General features: G+C 36.8%; 1 protein-coding gene across 2 annotated transcripts in view; it reads right to left on the bottom strand.

The window, feature by feature from the left end:
* EIPR1 (EARP complex and GARP complex interacting protein 1) overlaps nt 1–17,264 on the bottom strand; it is a 109,189-nt gene that overhangs the window by 35,348 nt on the left and 56,577 nt on the right. For both annotated transcript variants that reach the window (XR_003260207.2, XM_026106838.2), the window contains exons 5-6: nt 12,999–13,098; nt 137–273 (exon numbers count right to left, since the gene is read on the bottom strand). Coding sequence is in view for 1 of the 2 variants with exons in the window: in XM_026106838.2 (XP_025962623.1) it covers nt 137–273; nt 12,999–13,098 (237 nt within the window). In the remaining variant the exon portion in view is untranslated. The remainder of the gene's footprint in view (nt 1–136; nt 274–12,998; nt 13,099–17,264) is intronic.

The following is a 17,264-nucleotide window of genomic DNA, read 5'->3' as shown; positions in this document are numbered from 1 at the left end:
CCATTCCATTTATAAGCAACAGCTTTGCGACATTTCTAATCGCCAAAAAAACATTAGGAGCAATGAAAATCCATCTCCAAAGGAGAGTGGCATTTCCCCCCCCTTTTTTGAGGAAAAGATTGCAATTTTTAATTACCTCATGCTTCGTGTATCCCATCCTCGAACAGTAGTATCATTGGCTGTTGCAATCTGTGTACAATTGTGGTGTGGACTCCATCGTCCAGATGTAAATTTTAACTGTCCTTTCCCTTCCAAGGCTGTAGAACTGGAGAGCTAAACAACACAGAACAAAGCCAGCGATATTTCCAAATGTAAAACTAAAATGAAAGTACTTGTGGTGAAAACAAAAATTGCCCAATGGCCTACTGTTTCATATGTGATATTTTACCAAAATGCTAGGATAAAAGAATAGGGACAAAATATTTAAAGTATTCTTTCAATAAAGTGCAACGTGTTCAGAAGTACTAGAAGTACTGTGGTTCTTTATAACCAAAAAGAAACAGTTTCAGATCATTTGTTGCAAGACCAGATAGACAACGGGGATGTATGGCAGAAATTTGTAGCTGGCTCAAATAGACAAACAACACGCCCACTTAGTTTCATGAACAGTCCTAGGAGACACACAAAGTACGCATTTTTCCATGTCAAAATGCTAATTTTCACCCTTAAGAACAGAATTATAGTGTCAAAGAGTCTTCAGTAAAGGTGTTACAGCTTTAGGGGTGGGATGGGGGAAAAAGATATCAAGTCACCACATACATGCCTATTAATATAATAGTAATATAATAGCAGGCACTATATCATAAATCTGCAACCTGTAAGAATAAAAGGTTTCAGTTCCAAAACAAGGCTTGCACAGAGAAGCATGTCACAAGCAAACAGCTCTCCACCTCCATACAGATAACAAAAAGGAATTACAAAATAATCGGCATGTTTTTGAAGCTGGAAGGCAAGTTGTCATGTAAGTCCATGTGAACATGGGGAAAAACAAAACCAAAGGCACTACAAATTTGTTTTATTTTTAGTCACTTACTGAAATTGATTGTTTCATATTGGGGGAGGGGGAGGAAAAACCAAATATTTCCATTTTAAACAGAACTAAAATTTATACACCTTCCAAGTGGCTAGACAGATGATAGACATACTTGGTCATCTTGCACAAAGTAAAGCTTTTACATAGTTCATATTTAAATTGCTTTGTTGAGAGGCATTTCACACGCAAGCAGATTGCAGCATTGGTTCTCTTTGGATCACTTGTCTCCTCTTCCCCTTTCTTTACACATCATAAAATATTCTGTTAAATAACCACACTGGCAAGATTTTAAGAAAAGGCTCACTACTCTCACCAGAAATACTAAGCTTTCATAGATGAAGTAAGGGCTAAACATACATAATGCTTGCATAAAATTTAAGTAACACCAACAGAAAAATATGCTGTCAATACAGACCAAAGACCAATACAACACTGTTTAAATCTATTTGTATATAACACCCATGTCCATTTCTGTATTTTGCTAACTTATTATTGTTACAATTACACTACGAATATCTTTTTTATTTAGTAGATTAGCAATTCAGAAATTACAACTCTTCCATGTGAAGTTTTCCAAAATCTTTCTGAAGAGTCTACTTTTTAAGAATATAAGAGGCCCTGCAATGCAAGGTCATATCTCGCTCACGTGGTAATGAATGATACAACACAGCATCCAAACCTACTCCTCTAGTATCATTCTTTCTCAAGTACCAATAATGTCTGAAAGCCTTTCTACAACTTGCAGGTTATTAATATGAAGAAAAATATTATGTGGGACACATCTACTGGACTCAAGGTAATAAAACAAACTGCACTGTTCTGTTTTTTGACACATACTACATTTCAGGCACAGGAGAACATGCGGAACTTGAGTGGATCATCAAAAATTAAAACTACGTTTCTTTAGTAGGCAGTCTTGGCCAAACAAAGCTTAGATAAAGGTGTGGGGGGGGGAGGAAGAAAATCTTAACACTGACAGTAAAAGAGTACAAACAAACAAAATTTCATACGTATCTTACAGTTCCAAAATCTGTTCCTGAGACAGAGAGTAGCACACACCCAAAATACAACTCAGGACAGAATGACTTTGCAAGCAGTAGATGATGTTTTCTCCAGCATTCCAGGCATTTTTAAGAAGTGTCTCTATTTCAACTTTATCAGGTAAACTATTATGGAAAAAGGAACAGTTCATTCTTTTCAGATGAAAGATACAGCAGTGAGACCAGCACAAATATCTTGCACTATTTCTTTACAACATACGGGAAGAACTGCATACATGTAACATTGGCCAAGTCATCCCGGTCTTTCCCTGCAATCCTTGAGCACCTGTAGGAATTACATGAAACCTTTTCTCACATGGATGGCCAAATATGCATACAGCCAAGTTCCCAACCAACTCATGAGACTTTTGTTAACAAAACCATACTCCCAAAGTTACAGCCAGAAAGGAATTGCAATGTATTAAAAGACAGTTAAGGGGGGGGGTGGGGGTGGGGAATGTCTTACATAAGAAGAAACCCTCATGGAACAGAAGGAAACTTACAGAGATGCAAGAAATGAATTCATAGGAAACAAAGCTGGTAATCTGGAATCATAAATGCAGGTTCAAAAAAATTGAGCCTTAGTTTTGCCTGAATGCAAAAAGAAGTAGGTGAGCTTTCTTTTTATCTTGAACTCTTCCTTCTACTTCTTTAAAGACAGAGGAGTTGACAGAAGTAAAACATGACAGAAGCACATCTTAGGCACTAATCTCACATGAGAATTTGGTCTTGTGCTACCCAGGAAATGGAAACATACAGCTGCAAGGGACTCACTGGTTAAAAAAGGAAAATAAATCATGAAAATATTTTATAAACACATAAAAGTGACTTCTAGTAAGGGAAAAAAGTTAGTAAGAGCAAGAGATCTGTTGTGTATTTTTAGACAACAGAACTAGCTATTGTTCTTGCATTGTGAAAGGACTCACACTCTGACTTTAGAAGAAAAAGCCCGGACAAAAATGAAACCTAAACCCTGTAAAATGGTTAATGGATTACAGCTGGATTTAACACTGTTCGTAAGTGCTTAAGTGCTTTGGTGGATCAGTGCCTAAAGCTGTTGACATAAGAACAACAGTAAAAAGGGTAGTATCATAATACGATAGAACTGCATGAGAACAATTATTTGAAAGCAAAAGAAAAGGTTCTGAGAAAATTTAAGTAACATCATGTGATCGGAATAGAACTGTACACAGTTGTTATCCTCAAGCAAGGAAAGGTTTCTACAAAAACAAAGTATCTGAAATATGAAAAAGTCTATCCCAGTTTTGAAGGACTGATTTGTATGTATTCAAACGAAAACATCAATTATTCCAACTCACTTTAACAAAACATCAGTAAGGTCTGAGATGCCACCCTGTGTGCTTCAAATTTTGATCTCTTAAGGACCAAATTGGAAGGAGGAAAGGATAGGCAGTATCCTTAAAACAAAACATATGTCAACTTCCGCAGAGATGCAGTAATTGTCTAGACAATCACAAGCAACATGGAAACAGTGAATCAATTGTTCATTCTCTCTTCCAAAACATGAACTATGGGCCAGCAAATGAAGCTTGTAGAAGCCAGATTCAATGGTAAACAAAAGAAAGTGGTTCTTCACCCAACACACTACTGCTCAGGACTCCTTGACAAAAGGTACTTGAATCGATAAAGCTTACTTGCATCAAAGAAAAGGATAGAAAAGTACCTGGAAGAAAGATCTATTGAGGGTTACTAAACAGACAAATCCCGTCAGGTTCACAAAAATCCTTGAACTGAAAAGAGTTGAAGGCTGCGAGAGTGTTAAGGGGAAAGCATCCAAAATATTTGCTATACTGAACTCTTCCTTAGGAGTCTACTACGGCCACTATTTTAAACGGAATACTTGGGCTGAATGGATTCTAGGTTTGGACTAGTAAAATCATGCTTACATTCATATACTACATAGCGTCCTAGATAGAGCTGAATGTCACGAAGCAAAAGAATGGTAGAATTACTAAACTTTTTCAGAGACAATGATTAGGAACCAGTAGTACGGTCAGGTGGTAAAAGCACTAACACGAGAGCAACGAATCTTAGCATTTATTTTTGGATTATCCAACAACAAATTGTCAGAGCAGACAATAAGCAGTATATGTGCATGTATTCACGTAAAATAAAACAAATAAAAGGTAGGAAAAAAACTCAAAGGATCTGGAATAAAAAATGCCAAGTTCTACTTTGACACTATGTATACTCTTGTACAAAGAAGCAATTTTCATTTGGTTTTACTCAGCCAGCTCAGCTGAAAACCTGAAACTTTCCTTCAAGCTGAGAAAACAATTAACAAGTCAGGGCAGGGAGCTAAAAGCTGTTCTTTTTTCCTCTTGCAACGTATTATGAAAAACAATGTGAGAAAGGATCAATTCTAAAATTCTAATTCTGTAAACTTTTGAATGAAATTGTAACTGGAAACATGCAGCCCTATTCCCGCACTATACCATGTTTATCTAATAAATAAGTTTATCTAATCGTTATTATATGTTTGTCTAATAAATATGCAACACTTCTTTTCCCTTAACGTATGCACTAATTCTAAGGCAGTTTGACTAAAAACTAATAAATGTTACTTCCTGAATTTGGAATGTTGATTTTTTCCCCAGACTTTGACATAAAGCACGAAAAACATCTAAGAGCAAAATAGAGCACTACAGCATTCACCATTTTCTAACTCACTCAATTAATTTGCACATATATACACTATCTCTTTCTGATTAACAAAAAAGCACTGAATTAATGGAAATGCTACATTTATTAATACACTTAAATGGCTGCCAAACAGCAACAGTCAATCAACATTCTTACATGAAAATAAAAGCTAACAAAAAAAGTTAGGAACGTAACGTTTTTCTGTCTGTTAATTAAAATCAATCCACTTGCAAGAGTTCATAATATTGGCATGCAGACTGATACCTTAGTTTCAGAATTTTCCCATTTTAAACAAGTAAATATCAATCATTATATAGGAATTTCCATGTTCTGTTCTTACTATGTAAAGGCTTAACAACAATTGCACAAATCTGAATACATAGCAATAAAGAACTACCTTGCGTTTTCTGTGAGTAAATGATTGGTATTGCTTTTTGAGAAAAAAAAGTCTTTACAATACGAAATATGTAAAACATCTTAAGTCTTTTTTTTAACATTTGGAAGTGATTTCAAATATCAAAATTAATAGAAATCTGAAAATATTTTTACTTAAAGATTGAGAAAAGACTCCTTTGACTTCTGAATGTTTTTTCAATGTTTATTTTAAAACTTCTAGTCTTCTTACTTCTACAGCAGCAGCTATGAGTTTTAAATAAAATAAATCACAAAAGAAACACAAAAAAGTGAATACCATGAAACTCACACATCTTACCTGAGAGGTCAAAAGACTGAAATTCTGATGGACACTCAAGTACATCCCAGACAAGATCTACTAAAGAAGCCATGACTTCATTTATGAAACATTCATACGTTTAGGCTGCACAAGCTAATCTGATTTTCACTGCCTTCTCAGTGAAGACAGGAGCAGTGAAGACATCTTACCTGATTAAAGTCCAAAAATATTGAGATGTCTAATGAGCATCAACTGACAGAAGTTAACTCACAGTAGTGATTACTGAGCTCACTGAGATAATTTAAGCACAGGTTTTTTTCTTTTTAATCATAGCCTCCTCAACAGGAGGTGGGCCACTCTTATTCTGTGCATGCTAGAGTTAGCATGGAGATTTCAAGGAGGTGACATCCTAACAATCAAAGTAGCAAATATGATGAAAAACTATTTTCAGATCCACATTAAAAAGGGATGAATGCTGTTTTGGTTTGCTATTGGCAGAAACATAGAAATATAAAAGAGGGGTTTTAATTCATTGAGTTCAATTCCTCCCATCCTAGGGAACCATGCCACACCAGTTTTCCTAGCTGTCCTGAGCTACCTCACGATTATTTATCTTTTCAAACAGGTTCAAACTGCTGTCAAACTGGCAGCTTGGAGTCATCCTTAGAATAACTAAGTAAAAGAATCTACGTATTTCCAAATGCTGAGCTTCCATCTTGCATCAAAAACAATTTTTATTCCTTAAATGCAAGGTTTTCTGATTCATACTACAAAACTTAATCCAAACCTCAATACCAGCTAGTTTTTCCTCCGGAACATACTGGTATTCCTAAATACTAATGATGCATTCCAAGTTTGTCTCATCAGCAATCTTCATCATTATATTCATACTTCTATGCTATCGTTAATTGGAACATTAAACAAAATTGGTCCCAACATCTACCTTCTAGGAACTGGTCTTCTATCCTGCTTCTGATCCAATAGTTCCTCTTTAGCCAGTTCCTCCTTACTGGTAATTAACCCATGTTTACTCCAACTGCAGTAAGTATTTCCCATCATGCACCCTACAAAGTTCTCCACTGAAGTCCAGAATGTATTTCCTGCCTTGAGAAACAGCACCCATCTTACCAAAAAAGAATAGCAAGGATCTTATGTTTATTCTGAATAACCTCCTATATTTGGATATGTTATTTTTATAGCCTTGGAAACTACCTCACAAAATTTTCCTTTTTGCCTAGAATGCCACTGCCAGATAGGTTTTTTCTGTTGTTGTTGTTACAAAGTCAAATTTGGCTTGCAAAGGGAGGAAGCAATGTAGAAGAGGTCTAAAGCCTCAAACCCTTAATGGTTTTACCATAATGATTTATGATTTACTGGTTTCAGTAAACAGTTCTTAAATTTCATCTTCAGCCTTCAAGAACCAAATCGTTCAGTTAATTTATTTTAATCTGAATCAAGATGGGACCGCTCTGTTCAAGATACTTTTCTGAGGCAAATTCCACCATAATGTCCCTATTACTTTCTGAATTAGCATCACCTATATATTAAATGCTACTAAACAATCCAGAAGTGACAGGGAATCTGACTAATCATTTTGATAAAAACACATACTTGAAGAAGAAGAGAAAGAACATTTCCTCTCAGTGTTTCTTATTACACCTAATACAAGTTTCAGGAACATCAACTAGACCCCTCCTTCAAACACTGCAAGAGCAGCAGAACTAGAAAATCTTGAGTTCAGTAACAAATAACATAGGAGAAATTTACTATCATCAGTGCAGAGATAACAATACAACTCCAACATAGCTTCTTATTAGCCTGTTGAAATGATGAAAAACTATCGTAGGAAACTTGTAGTGAAGTAGGTAGCCTGCGCACAACCGCAGCTGAAAACTTTGGGAACTTCCAAAGGAGCGTGACTGGAAAGCAGTATCACGGACACTTTACCTTCATCTATTTCTGAAGAAAGTAATTTTAGAAAACAGTTACACTAAGACAGCTTCAGGTTTCAGAAGGTGAACACAAACTAACAAAGATCAAAGAAAAAAGAAAAATTCCAAAATTGGTAACATTGATGCCTTTCTATCTCATATAATCAACTCTATCAAAAAGGGAGAAGCAGAAAACATGCCAAACAGCAATAAGACTAGAATGAGAGGAAGATTAATGATATCTAACCAATACTTTATCAAGAAATATTACTGTCACAGTATGTGAAACAGTGAAGGTGTCTGTAGACTAACAAAAATCTTCATTCACCCTCCTCAAAATAAAAATAAACAAAGAAACTCACAGTTGAGGGAAAGTCTTTTTTAAAAAAAAAAAAGCAGGCTAAAAAAAAGGCAGATATTATTGCATATTCTAAATAGTCTCTGAGAAAAACTAGCAACAAGCTGGAAGTTATGACTGTAGTGATATTCCTGAACTCATGTATTTCTTACCACCTGTGACTAATAATGTAGTAACAAATTTGAAAATCTTGCAACTTGCAGAAAAGTTGCTTTCTAGAAGGAATGGACTAATTAAGAAATGTAATAGGACAAATTCAGAGAGACTGTCAAGGAAAGATGATCAGAAGCCAACTCCTAGGGGGAAAGCTATGCCCTAAAAAACACTAGGGAGGGGAAGCAAATGAACCTTTTACAGCAGTATTTGGTATAGCCAAATTATCATTATCCCACCATATAACAAAAGCAAAAAGAAAGTTCTGAAAAGGGAAAAGAAAGGGACAGACTTCTTTTGCTGTTAAATGAGAGGGAGGGGCTACAGTTAAACCTGTGGTTCTAAGCAACCCCGAGGGAAAAATTCATCTTTTCATTCTTCCTTGCAGATAAGAGGGTCAGAAAGAAAACAGAAGACACCCCTGCCCCCCAACAAACTAAACGGATGGCCGTTCCTCATATTCAAGGTAAGGTGCACTAAGACAAGGTAGCGCCAATAACTTGCCCATCGCACTTCCATCTACATTCTTCCTAGTAGGTGATGACGTATCTCCAGTTCATGCTATGTCTTTGCAAAATGGAACAGAAGATGAAACAAGTATTAAAAGAGAGGAGGAGAAAAAACGGATTCTGTGAACGTACTTCAAGCAATGATTTTATTTCACTACTCAGTAAACAAAGTTAAATCCTTCAAAAACTGGTTCTGCTTAGAAAGAAAGGTTCATCTGTCTAACGAAATTTCACAACACTCTTTCTAAATAAGAATAATATTTGATGGCAGAGAGAAGAAAAATAAAGTCTAGTATTATAATACCTGAAAGATGAAAGGCAAAAGTGACCCTATATTTTTATGCTATGAGTTTTTTCATAGAGGAAATAGCAAAAGTTGGTAATTCAGAAAACAATCAAATCAAAATGAATGTGAATAGGTCTAATTTCTCCCAATTTATTCAAAATACCTCTCAAATAGTTTTCTTGGAGGTACAATGCTAAACTTTTGCTGGCAAATGGAAACATACTTCTGCTCCTCCCACATTTAGCATCCTTATTTTCTGATGACACAAGGCACACATTAAAATATCTATATTTTAATTCTCTATTTCATCCTGCTGCAGTCTTCTGCATATTCCATTCTGCATATTCCATATTGCATTTAGCCAAACAAGAGTTTTAGTGATTTGGTCATGTGACCCAACACCTGTATACAGAAGTATTAACTGTCATCTTTTCAGCAGAACTTACCCAAACCCTGTAGATTGGATGGGATTTAGACCTCTCCCGGGTTCAGCTAATGAATATAAATGGCAAAGGACTTAATTGCAAAAGGTAATTATGCAGTGAGCCTAAGATTAGATTCACCTCAGAAGGTAAGGTCCTCAGAACACTAATAAAAGGACTGGTCAAAAGGACAGGAGAAGCTTGTCTTAATTCAAATACAGGCAAATATTCCTGTGTTAACTACTGTAATGAAGAGACACAAATGTTTTAACAAAAAATGTTGAAAGAAAAAAATTAACAGAAAATAAAACTGTACAGTAAGCTACGGTTAGCAAATGTTTCCAGTGACAAGCTGACCAGATAATTTAGAGACTGAATACTCCGTAATTTTATTACAAAGAATTTCTAAATATATCGGGAACCCTAAATTTCTTCAGGTTAATTCTGATTAAAACAATGAGACTTGTAACCTCCAGGCAGATAGAGGAGACACATCCAATAAAAGGTTAAATAGCTCAAGTTCTGATCAATGCACGCAAGCAGAAATTTTGGAATGTACAATTTTCAAGATACATATATTTCAAATTTTTCCCTAGAACTATGCCTGAGTTTTAAAATTCTTTCATGGAAAGTGCATAAAGATTATAGTTGGGTTTACCTCTTGTGATTTATACTAGTATTGCCTATAGTAGATACATCTCCAAAAGGAAGCTGTTGAAATAAGTTCTTCAAATAGGAAGACCACTGTTGCACAATTTAATGAATACTCCTTAATCCATGAATTTCATTCACAAATATTTCTATGACAGAGTAAGGAAGTTAATTTTGAGGAAAAGAATAGTAAAAGGAAGGTATTTAACTGAACATGACAAGTTTTAGTAAGTAAATCTCAAGCAAAATAACATGAGACAGAGTGAAGAACATGGCATTTATTAGAAGATTCCCACACACACATAAAATGGAGACTGGTAACAGACTAGACAGCATCCCAAAAGGAATTTCATATAGATTGGAACGAGGAAGAAATATGGTAACTTTGGGATTGTGATGGAAAAGTGGTCAGGACAGTGCAAAAACTAATTAACATTCAAAAAAATTCAAGCAGGAGAGGACAGAGCTGCCCAAAGAAAGAAGAGAAAAAAGGAAAAATGCTAAGTAGTCTTGCACATCCAGCACTTCAGAGACATGAAGAGCTATAGCATAAAAGCAGAATCATTCCGAAAAGCATTTTTTCAACAGGTTTAAAAAAGGCATTCTAAAAAAGTGTGTGTGCCTTGTATGCATTAGAAAAGAAATAATGCCTCTTAATAAGAGTAATATAAATCCAACAGATACAATGCCACAGACAAGCTTCTGGAGGTTAGACTTCTATCTTCTCTGCTCCCCCTCCCATGACTCTTTGCTGGACTCACTCCAGGAAGTCCGCGTCTCTCTCTCATACTGGGGAGCACAGAACTGGACACAGCACCCAAGATGTGGCCTCACCAGTGCTGTGTAGAGGTGAAGGATCACAACCCGCTGGCAAGGCTCTTCCTAATGCACCCCAGGATACCCAGGATACTCCTCTTTGCTATGAGGCTGCATTGCTGGCTCATGGTCAAGCTGTTGTCCACCAGAACCCCCAGGGCCTTTTTCGGCAAAGCTGCTTCCCAAAGGCAGTTGGCCCCCAGCACATACAGGTGCAAAGGGTTGTTCTACTCCAGGTGCAGGACTTTCCATTTTGCTTTGCTGAACTTCATGTGGTTCCTCTCTGCCCATTTCTCCAGCCTGCCAAGGTCCCTATGAATAGCAGTGCAGCTTTCTGCACTTCCCCCAGTTTCATATCACCTGCAGACTTACTGAAGGTGCATTCATTCAGTCGCATCATCCAGGTCATTACTGAAGAGGTTAAACAGCATTGGCCCAACTGTCAACTCCTGGAATACACCAGCCGTGACTGGCTTCCAATTAGACTTTGTGCCTCTGATCACAACCATTTGAGCCCAGCAGTTCAGCCAGTTTTCAATTCACCTCACTGATTACTTATCTATACTATATTTCAAAGTTTCTCTATAAGGATGTTATGGGAATCCACATCAATCCACATGTGCCTTACTACAGTTAAGATAAACAACATCCACTGCTCTCCCCTCACCCACCATGGCATTCATCTCATTATTCAAAGCTATCAAGTTAGTTAAGAATAACTTCCCCTTTGTAAATCCACGCTGACTACTCTCAATCACCTTCGTGTCCTTCACATGTCTGGAAATAGTATCCAGGATTAGTTGCTTCACCAGCTTCCCAGGGATCAAAGTGAGGTTGAGTGGCTTGTAGTTCCCCGGATCCTCCTACTTGCCCTTTTCAAAGACAAGGCTGACATCTGCCTTTTTTCGGTCCTCAGGAAACTTCCTCCATCACTGACCTTTCAAAGACGACCAAGAGCGGCCTTGCAATGACATCGGCCAGCTCCCTCTGCCCTTTTGGGTGCATCTGGTCAGGTCCCATGGACTTGTCCATGACCATTTTGCTTAATGTTTCCTAATCTGATCCTCTTCCACTGAGGGTAAGTCTTCCATGCTCCTGACTTTCCCACTGGTCTCACAGGCCTGGGATTTCTGAAGGACAGTCTTACCAGTAAAGACAGTAGTGAAGAGGCATGGAGTACCTCAGCCTTTTCCGTGTCCTTTTTCACCAGGGCCCCTGCTCCATTCAGCAGCAGGCCCACATTTTAGAAGCCTTTTCTTGTTGCCCTTCATGACCCTCACCAGATTCACCTCCAGATGGGCTTTGGCTTTCCTAATTCCATCCCTGAATGCTTGGACAATGTCTCTATACTCCCCCTGGGTCACCTGTCCCTGCTTCTGCCCCTTGTATGCTCCCTTTTTATGTTTGAGTTTAGTCAGAGGCTCCTTGTTCATCCATCAGTGTTGATACTAAGCAAACTAATAGTAACTTCAGGCTTCATCTGTTTACATGAAGTCAGATGGCACAACAGGAAAAAGTTTAGAGAAACAACGTTTTGACTCCAAGCAACTGCTAGTTGAAAAATCTGGTTCTGAAACATCCAGGAAGAGAAACTAACACTAAACAAGTCAAACTAACGGGTTAATTTAAGAAGTGACAACAGATCAACCAAATAATAACGATGATGACATGATCAGTTTCCACTTCTAAGGACAAATACTGACGAAGAAACGATTCTATGCAGAACCATTCAAGGACTTCTATATACAACCCACACCAATGTATTCAAACTAACACACTTTTGATTATCGATAAAAGGTGGCATAATCAGATAGAAATCTGTACCAATTACACCCTATTATTTATATTCCTGAATATCAGAGAAGATAAATTTAGTAATGAATTAAGTAATCTGAATATACAGTATGGCAGTAAATTAAATTAATACTGAGAACTCAAAGCAGGGCATAGTAAGTGGAGAAGTTTATATTATGCATACACAAAAGGGTTTTAAATTAACTAGAGGGGTGTGACACCAATATGGTTTAATATACTAGTACAGAGAATAATACTTTTCATACAAGCCAGGAACACTTTATAGACCATTAATCACTATCTGAATTAGATAACCTTCTACTTCATTGATCTATGATTCCCCCTTTCCCCCCGCTCCACGTACTGATCAAGTTATCACTGCTTTACTTTAGAATATTTGCTCTAGAATCTGTAGGAGAACTAAGGGCAATTCAAGAGGAGGGAAAATATGTAACTACGTACTAACAACCAAGTTATCTTCTCTGAAACACTCACATTCAACACAGTACTCACTTCCCCCACTCATGTTCAAGTCACAGCCTCCAACAGCAACATTATTTTTGAAGAGTCTTTAAGGAGTAGTTAAAAGATTAGCAAATTTTAGGTTGTGAATGTTGCGATTTATACTATACTTAAGTATATCATTATTTATTAACAATTTTTCTTACCACAGCTTTGGCTGAACTTTCTTGCAAATCCCACAATAATATGTTGTTATCAGCCAGTGAAATAAGCCTTTTACCATCTCCCATTGGTTCCCATATAACACTGTAAAACAAAAACAGAAAATGAAAAAAACAAATCAAACATTAAAAACAATAGAATTTGCACTGGGAAGCTATTTTAATCTTGTAGACCTAATCTGTTTCTGAATACATTCAATCATTTTCCTTATGGTTTTCTTCAGCAGAAATTGGCCCCATGTTTCATGTGCAAAATCTGCCATTAACAAGCAATCTAGCAAATTTTACATATAGTATATGAACATTATTGCAGAGTCAGTTACTGAAAAGTTATGTGATACTAAAAATAAGCTTAGTTATGCAAACATTTAGTCAGCTTTAGCACTTTTTTTTTTGAGAGCCCTTTGACATCCCAGCCCAAATCTGTGCCAGAAAGAGGAACGCAACCTAGCTTTTCTAAATGCTAGTCAAATCATATAAGAGCTTCTTGAAATCCCCTACTTCATTTGCCATCCATTCTATATATTGAATGATGCAATGATCACGCAAAATGAATAGTGATTATGTCACTATAACACAAGTCATAGCACAAAAGGATCAGAACAAAGACTTTTGACACACACTCACTTTTGAATGCTTTAACTTGAAATCTTAATGTTCTTTATATGTCATTTCATGCATCCTTTTTGAAAATGCACCAAAATATCAAAAACCTCAGAGCTTTGATGCAAACCTTTTCCAGTTCATCAGCTGGTCATCATGGGTATCTCAACCAACATACCCTTTCTGCCTATGACTCACCACTTTTGTGCTATATATGAAAGAATAAAATAAATAAATTTATAAATAAAACCAGTGATCATCTCTATTCCTGCCTATGTGAAGAAGCATAGTCTAGCCAGTGGGCACAGGCAGCACAGATAAGTATATACTATACCCGTAAAACATTTGCTGAGATGACAGTAAGGTTAAAAGAATAATACTTGTTATTAAATATAGTCTTTCATACCCCACACTTCTCAAAAATAAAATTACGCAACCTCCTAATTAACTTGTAACAACACAATCTAGCTAAGTGCAGAGAACACTAATTTAGTATCAATAGCAACATGAAGCAACTTCCTCCCATCCCTAGACAAAAGCTTAAGTTATTCAAAAGCAACGTGCCAGTGGCATTTGATATGCTATCCTCATCCTCAGTGCATATGTGAAGAGATCTCTCTCGAGGTTTGTCAAGAGTCCATCACTAGACATAAATGTTCCGTTCTGTTTAGCTTTTTGCATGAATCACTTCAAACTCTGGATTGAAGAGATGAAACAGATGTAGACACAGCCTTGGGCAAGTGAGCCCACTATTAGTCAGCCACTAGCTGCCTTCCTAACTTGGGACTGCACTCCATACACGTTTATATTTTATGCACAAATTTGCATTACTCCTACCTCCCTAAGACAGTGACTATGATCTGGCTGGCCCCACATCTAAAGCATGGGACTCCTTCCTCCTGTCTTATACCACAAAACATGAGGAAAGGAAACAACAGGTAACAGAACAAAGTGAAACAACGTAGTCTCCCTCTGCACACCATAAATGAAATACAACCTCAGTTATTCTCAGCTGATATCTTCTAGTCAAAATCCACTTCACTTCTTCCATGAAGAAACAGTTTCATTCCTTTTAACTTCGCACTGTCAGCAAAACAAGTACTTAGATATACAGCCAGATGGCTGCACCTATTTGCTGTTAGAGAGAGGCCAGGCTACCCAGGAGACAGGACTATGCAAAAAAATTAACACAAAGTAGATAAAAAGAGCTTAAGCTATAACAAAGGTTGTATTCCTGACTTCTCACCCACCAAACTTTTCCCTAAGGCAAAGGAGCAGATCAAAAGAAGGACTAGCTTCTGCATCTATCTTCTGCTGGAACCATGACCTGCATCCTTATTATGTTGCAAATTCAAGAAAACCAACTACTTGTAGAAGATCATCTGTAATGAGTTTGTCATATTAGGACAAAATCACTTCATTTATAGCACATTAAGCTACCATCATGCTTTCAAACATATTAAGAAGCACATGGAACTAGAATGATCTTATGATTTGTCCTAAAGTGAGTTGTTTTGCCTGTATTACTGCCAGTCCTATTTTCAGAAGTGTTTCTTGTTGAAGTTGTATGTTACAACTTGGGAAACTTATGAGCAACTGAAAACAACGGTTAATAAAAATGATTAAGTGGTTTAAGTTACAGGTTCAACTACCATTTTGCCTGTAATAACTACAAGTAAGCAGCTACCACTGTCATGCATGTTTCATACCTCCATACAGCTCTGCCCCACAGATATCTCCATTACATCCTTGAAAAAGATGAAAATACTCTACGAACACATACAACACGATAAAATGTTAATGCATTATAACTCACATTTGATCACACTCGCACCTAACTTTCCACAATCCAGTTTCCCTGAAGTGAAATCAAAAGACATCAGAATCATCACTGAGAGGATAACTGAAGAATATTTAAGTTGATTCTGACCATGATTTATAAGTTTTTTAAAATCACATCATTTTTTATACATATTGCTGAAAGCATAATTTTGTGGCATTTTGTGTTGAAGTATGTACATATACTTTTAACTGGACAATGAAATCTGGTTTGACCAATTAACTCTGAAGAGTTCTTCCAGCCCAAGCAATCAATATTCCTTATTCCTGTAGATGCGTCTGCCCCTTTCTGACACTGATCACTGAGTTTTCAGCCATAAAAGCTAGACTGGAAGCACTTTCTTTGATGTTTTCAAAGGTAGAAAGAAATTTCACATCTTTGAGTGTCATGGAGCTGCAAGGTAAAGACTTGTAATAGCTGAATAGAGTGCGCTAATTAGAGCCAATTATAACTCGGCTGACATACCTTAGAATGAAAAGGTCTCCAGCACATTCACTCTGTCCTTGTGAAATGCCCATCTTGCTTCTATTTAATTTATCTCACATGAAAGTTCATTGTTTTATGGGTGTGGTGGTAGCGTTCATTCAGATTTTATAATCTAAATGAAGGTTACTCAAATCACTCTTTGTAACACGTTAAGCTGTACTCTGTAGTCATGACTGAAAGTTAAACATATTATAATAAAAGTGGAGAAGGAGAAAAACACTGCTGAGTGAAAAAGCCCTTGTTTTCAAAGCAAGATACATATTTTAGGGAGAATGAAGTTCTCATTTAGAATAACTGATGATGATAAATTGATGACACAGCACAGCTGATTACAATCTTTAAAAAGGAAAATGGATAAACCAGACAGAACCATTTTCATGAATCTGCCAACAGTTGCTGATGCTTACAGTTTTCCGAAATGGACAAGATGCTTGTCAAATTCAGAGCTGCCACTCAGAAACTGAGTGTCAACTTCACCACTACTCTTTAGATAACCTATAGAGAGCAGACAAGCAATTATATTTGTTGCCTTTTACCCTGTTTTGTTATCAACTGACTCCTGATGTTTCAAATTAGCTTCTAGCTATTAGTTTTTGGTAAAAATTTAAATCCCACAGGGAACATTTTTCTAGCAAAGAAAAAAGAGAATATTCAAATGCACACGTAAAAGGACTGCATTATCTGTGTTTTATGGTGAAAACACAGTTAACACCATCTTTTATTAAGGCACTGAGCTTTTACAAATGAACAATTCAAAGTTCTCCATTATAAGAAGAATAAAGCAACATGCAATCACTTTTGCACATGTAAACTGCTCCGCCAAAACATGTTGGACAAAGCAAGCTTTAACTAATGTTTAACCATAATTATAGAAATGACAACCATTTATTTCTATAAATGGAAAGATTTTTCTGGTTTGAAGATTCTCATGCACTGCAAAGTGCTAAATCTACCCAAACATCAGGTAAATGAGAAAGCAGAGCAGACTGCAGCCTCAAGGTAGCCAATCAGAAAAGTTCACGTGTTACGGACCCAGGCATCCTCCTTTCTTTGCAGCACAATGATTCAAATTTAAAGGCCAGTCTGTCATCTGGAGACTTGGACACTACTCTAAGGAGAGGCTGGAACCCAGAACTGTTACTCCTTCCACAAGTGGGCTCTATAGATTGGCCACATTTTGAAGTGAAAACAGTTCTGGCTAATTTGTAATGTACTGAAGTGTGTGCTGCTGGCAGCACATGTTTAGTGCATGTAAGTTACACTTTAAGTCTCAAAACTTTCGGTCATTTAAGTGTATTTTGGTGTCCAGCTGCTCAGAATAT

The sequence above is a fragment of the Dromaius novaehollandiae genome, chromosome 3, assembly GCF_036370855.1.
Source record: "Dromaius novaehollandiae isolate bDroNov1 chromosome 3, bDroNov1.hap1, whole genome shotgun sequence".
NCBI lineage: Eukaryota > Metazoa > Chordata > Aves > Casuariiformes > Dromaiidae > Dromaius > Dromaius novaehollandiae.
This window is presented reverse-complemented; position numbering and strand designations above follow the sequence as displayed.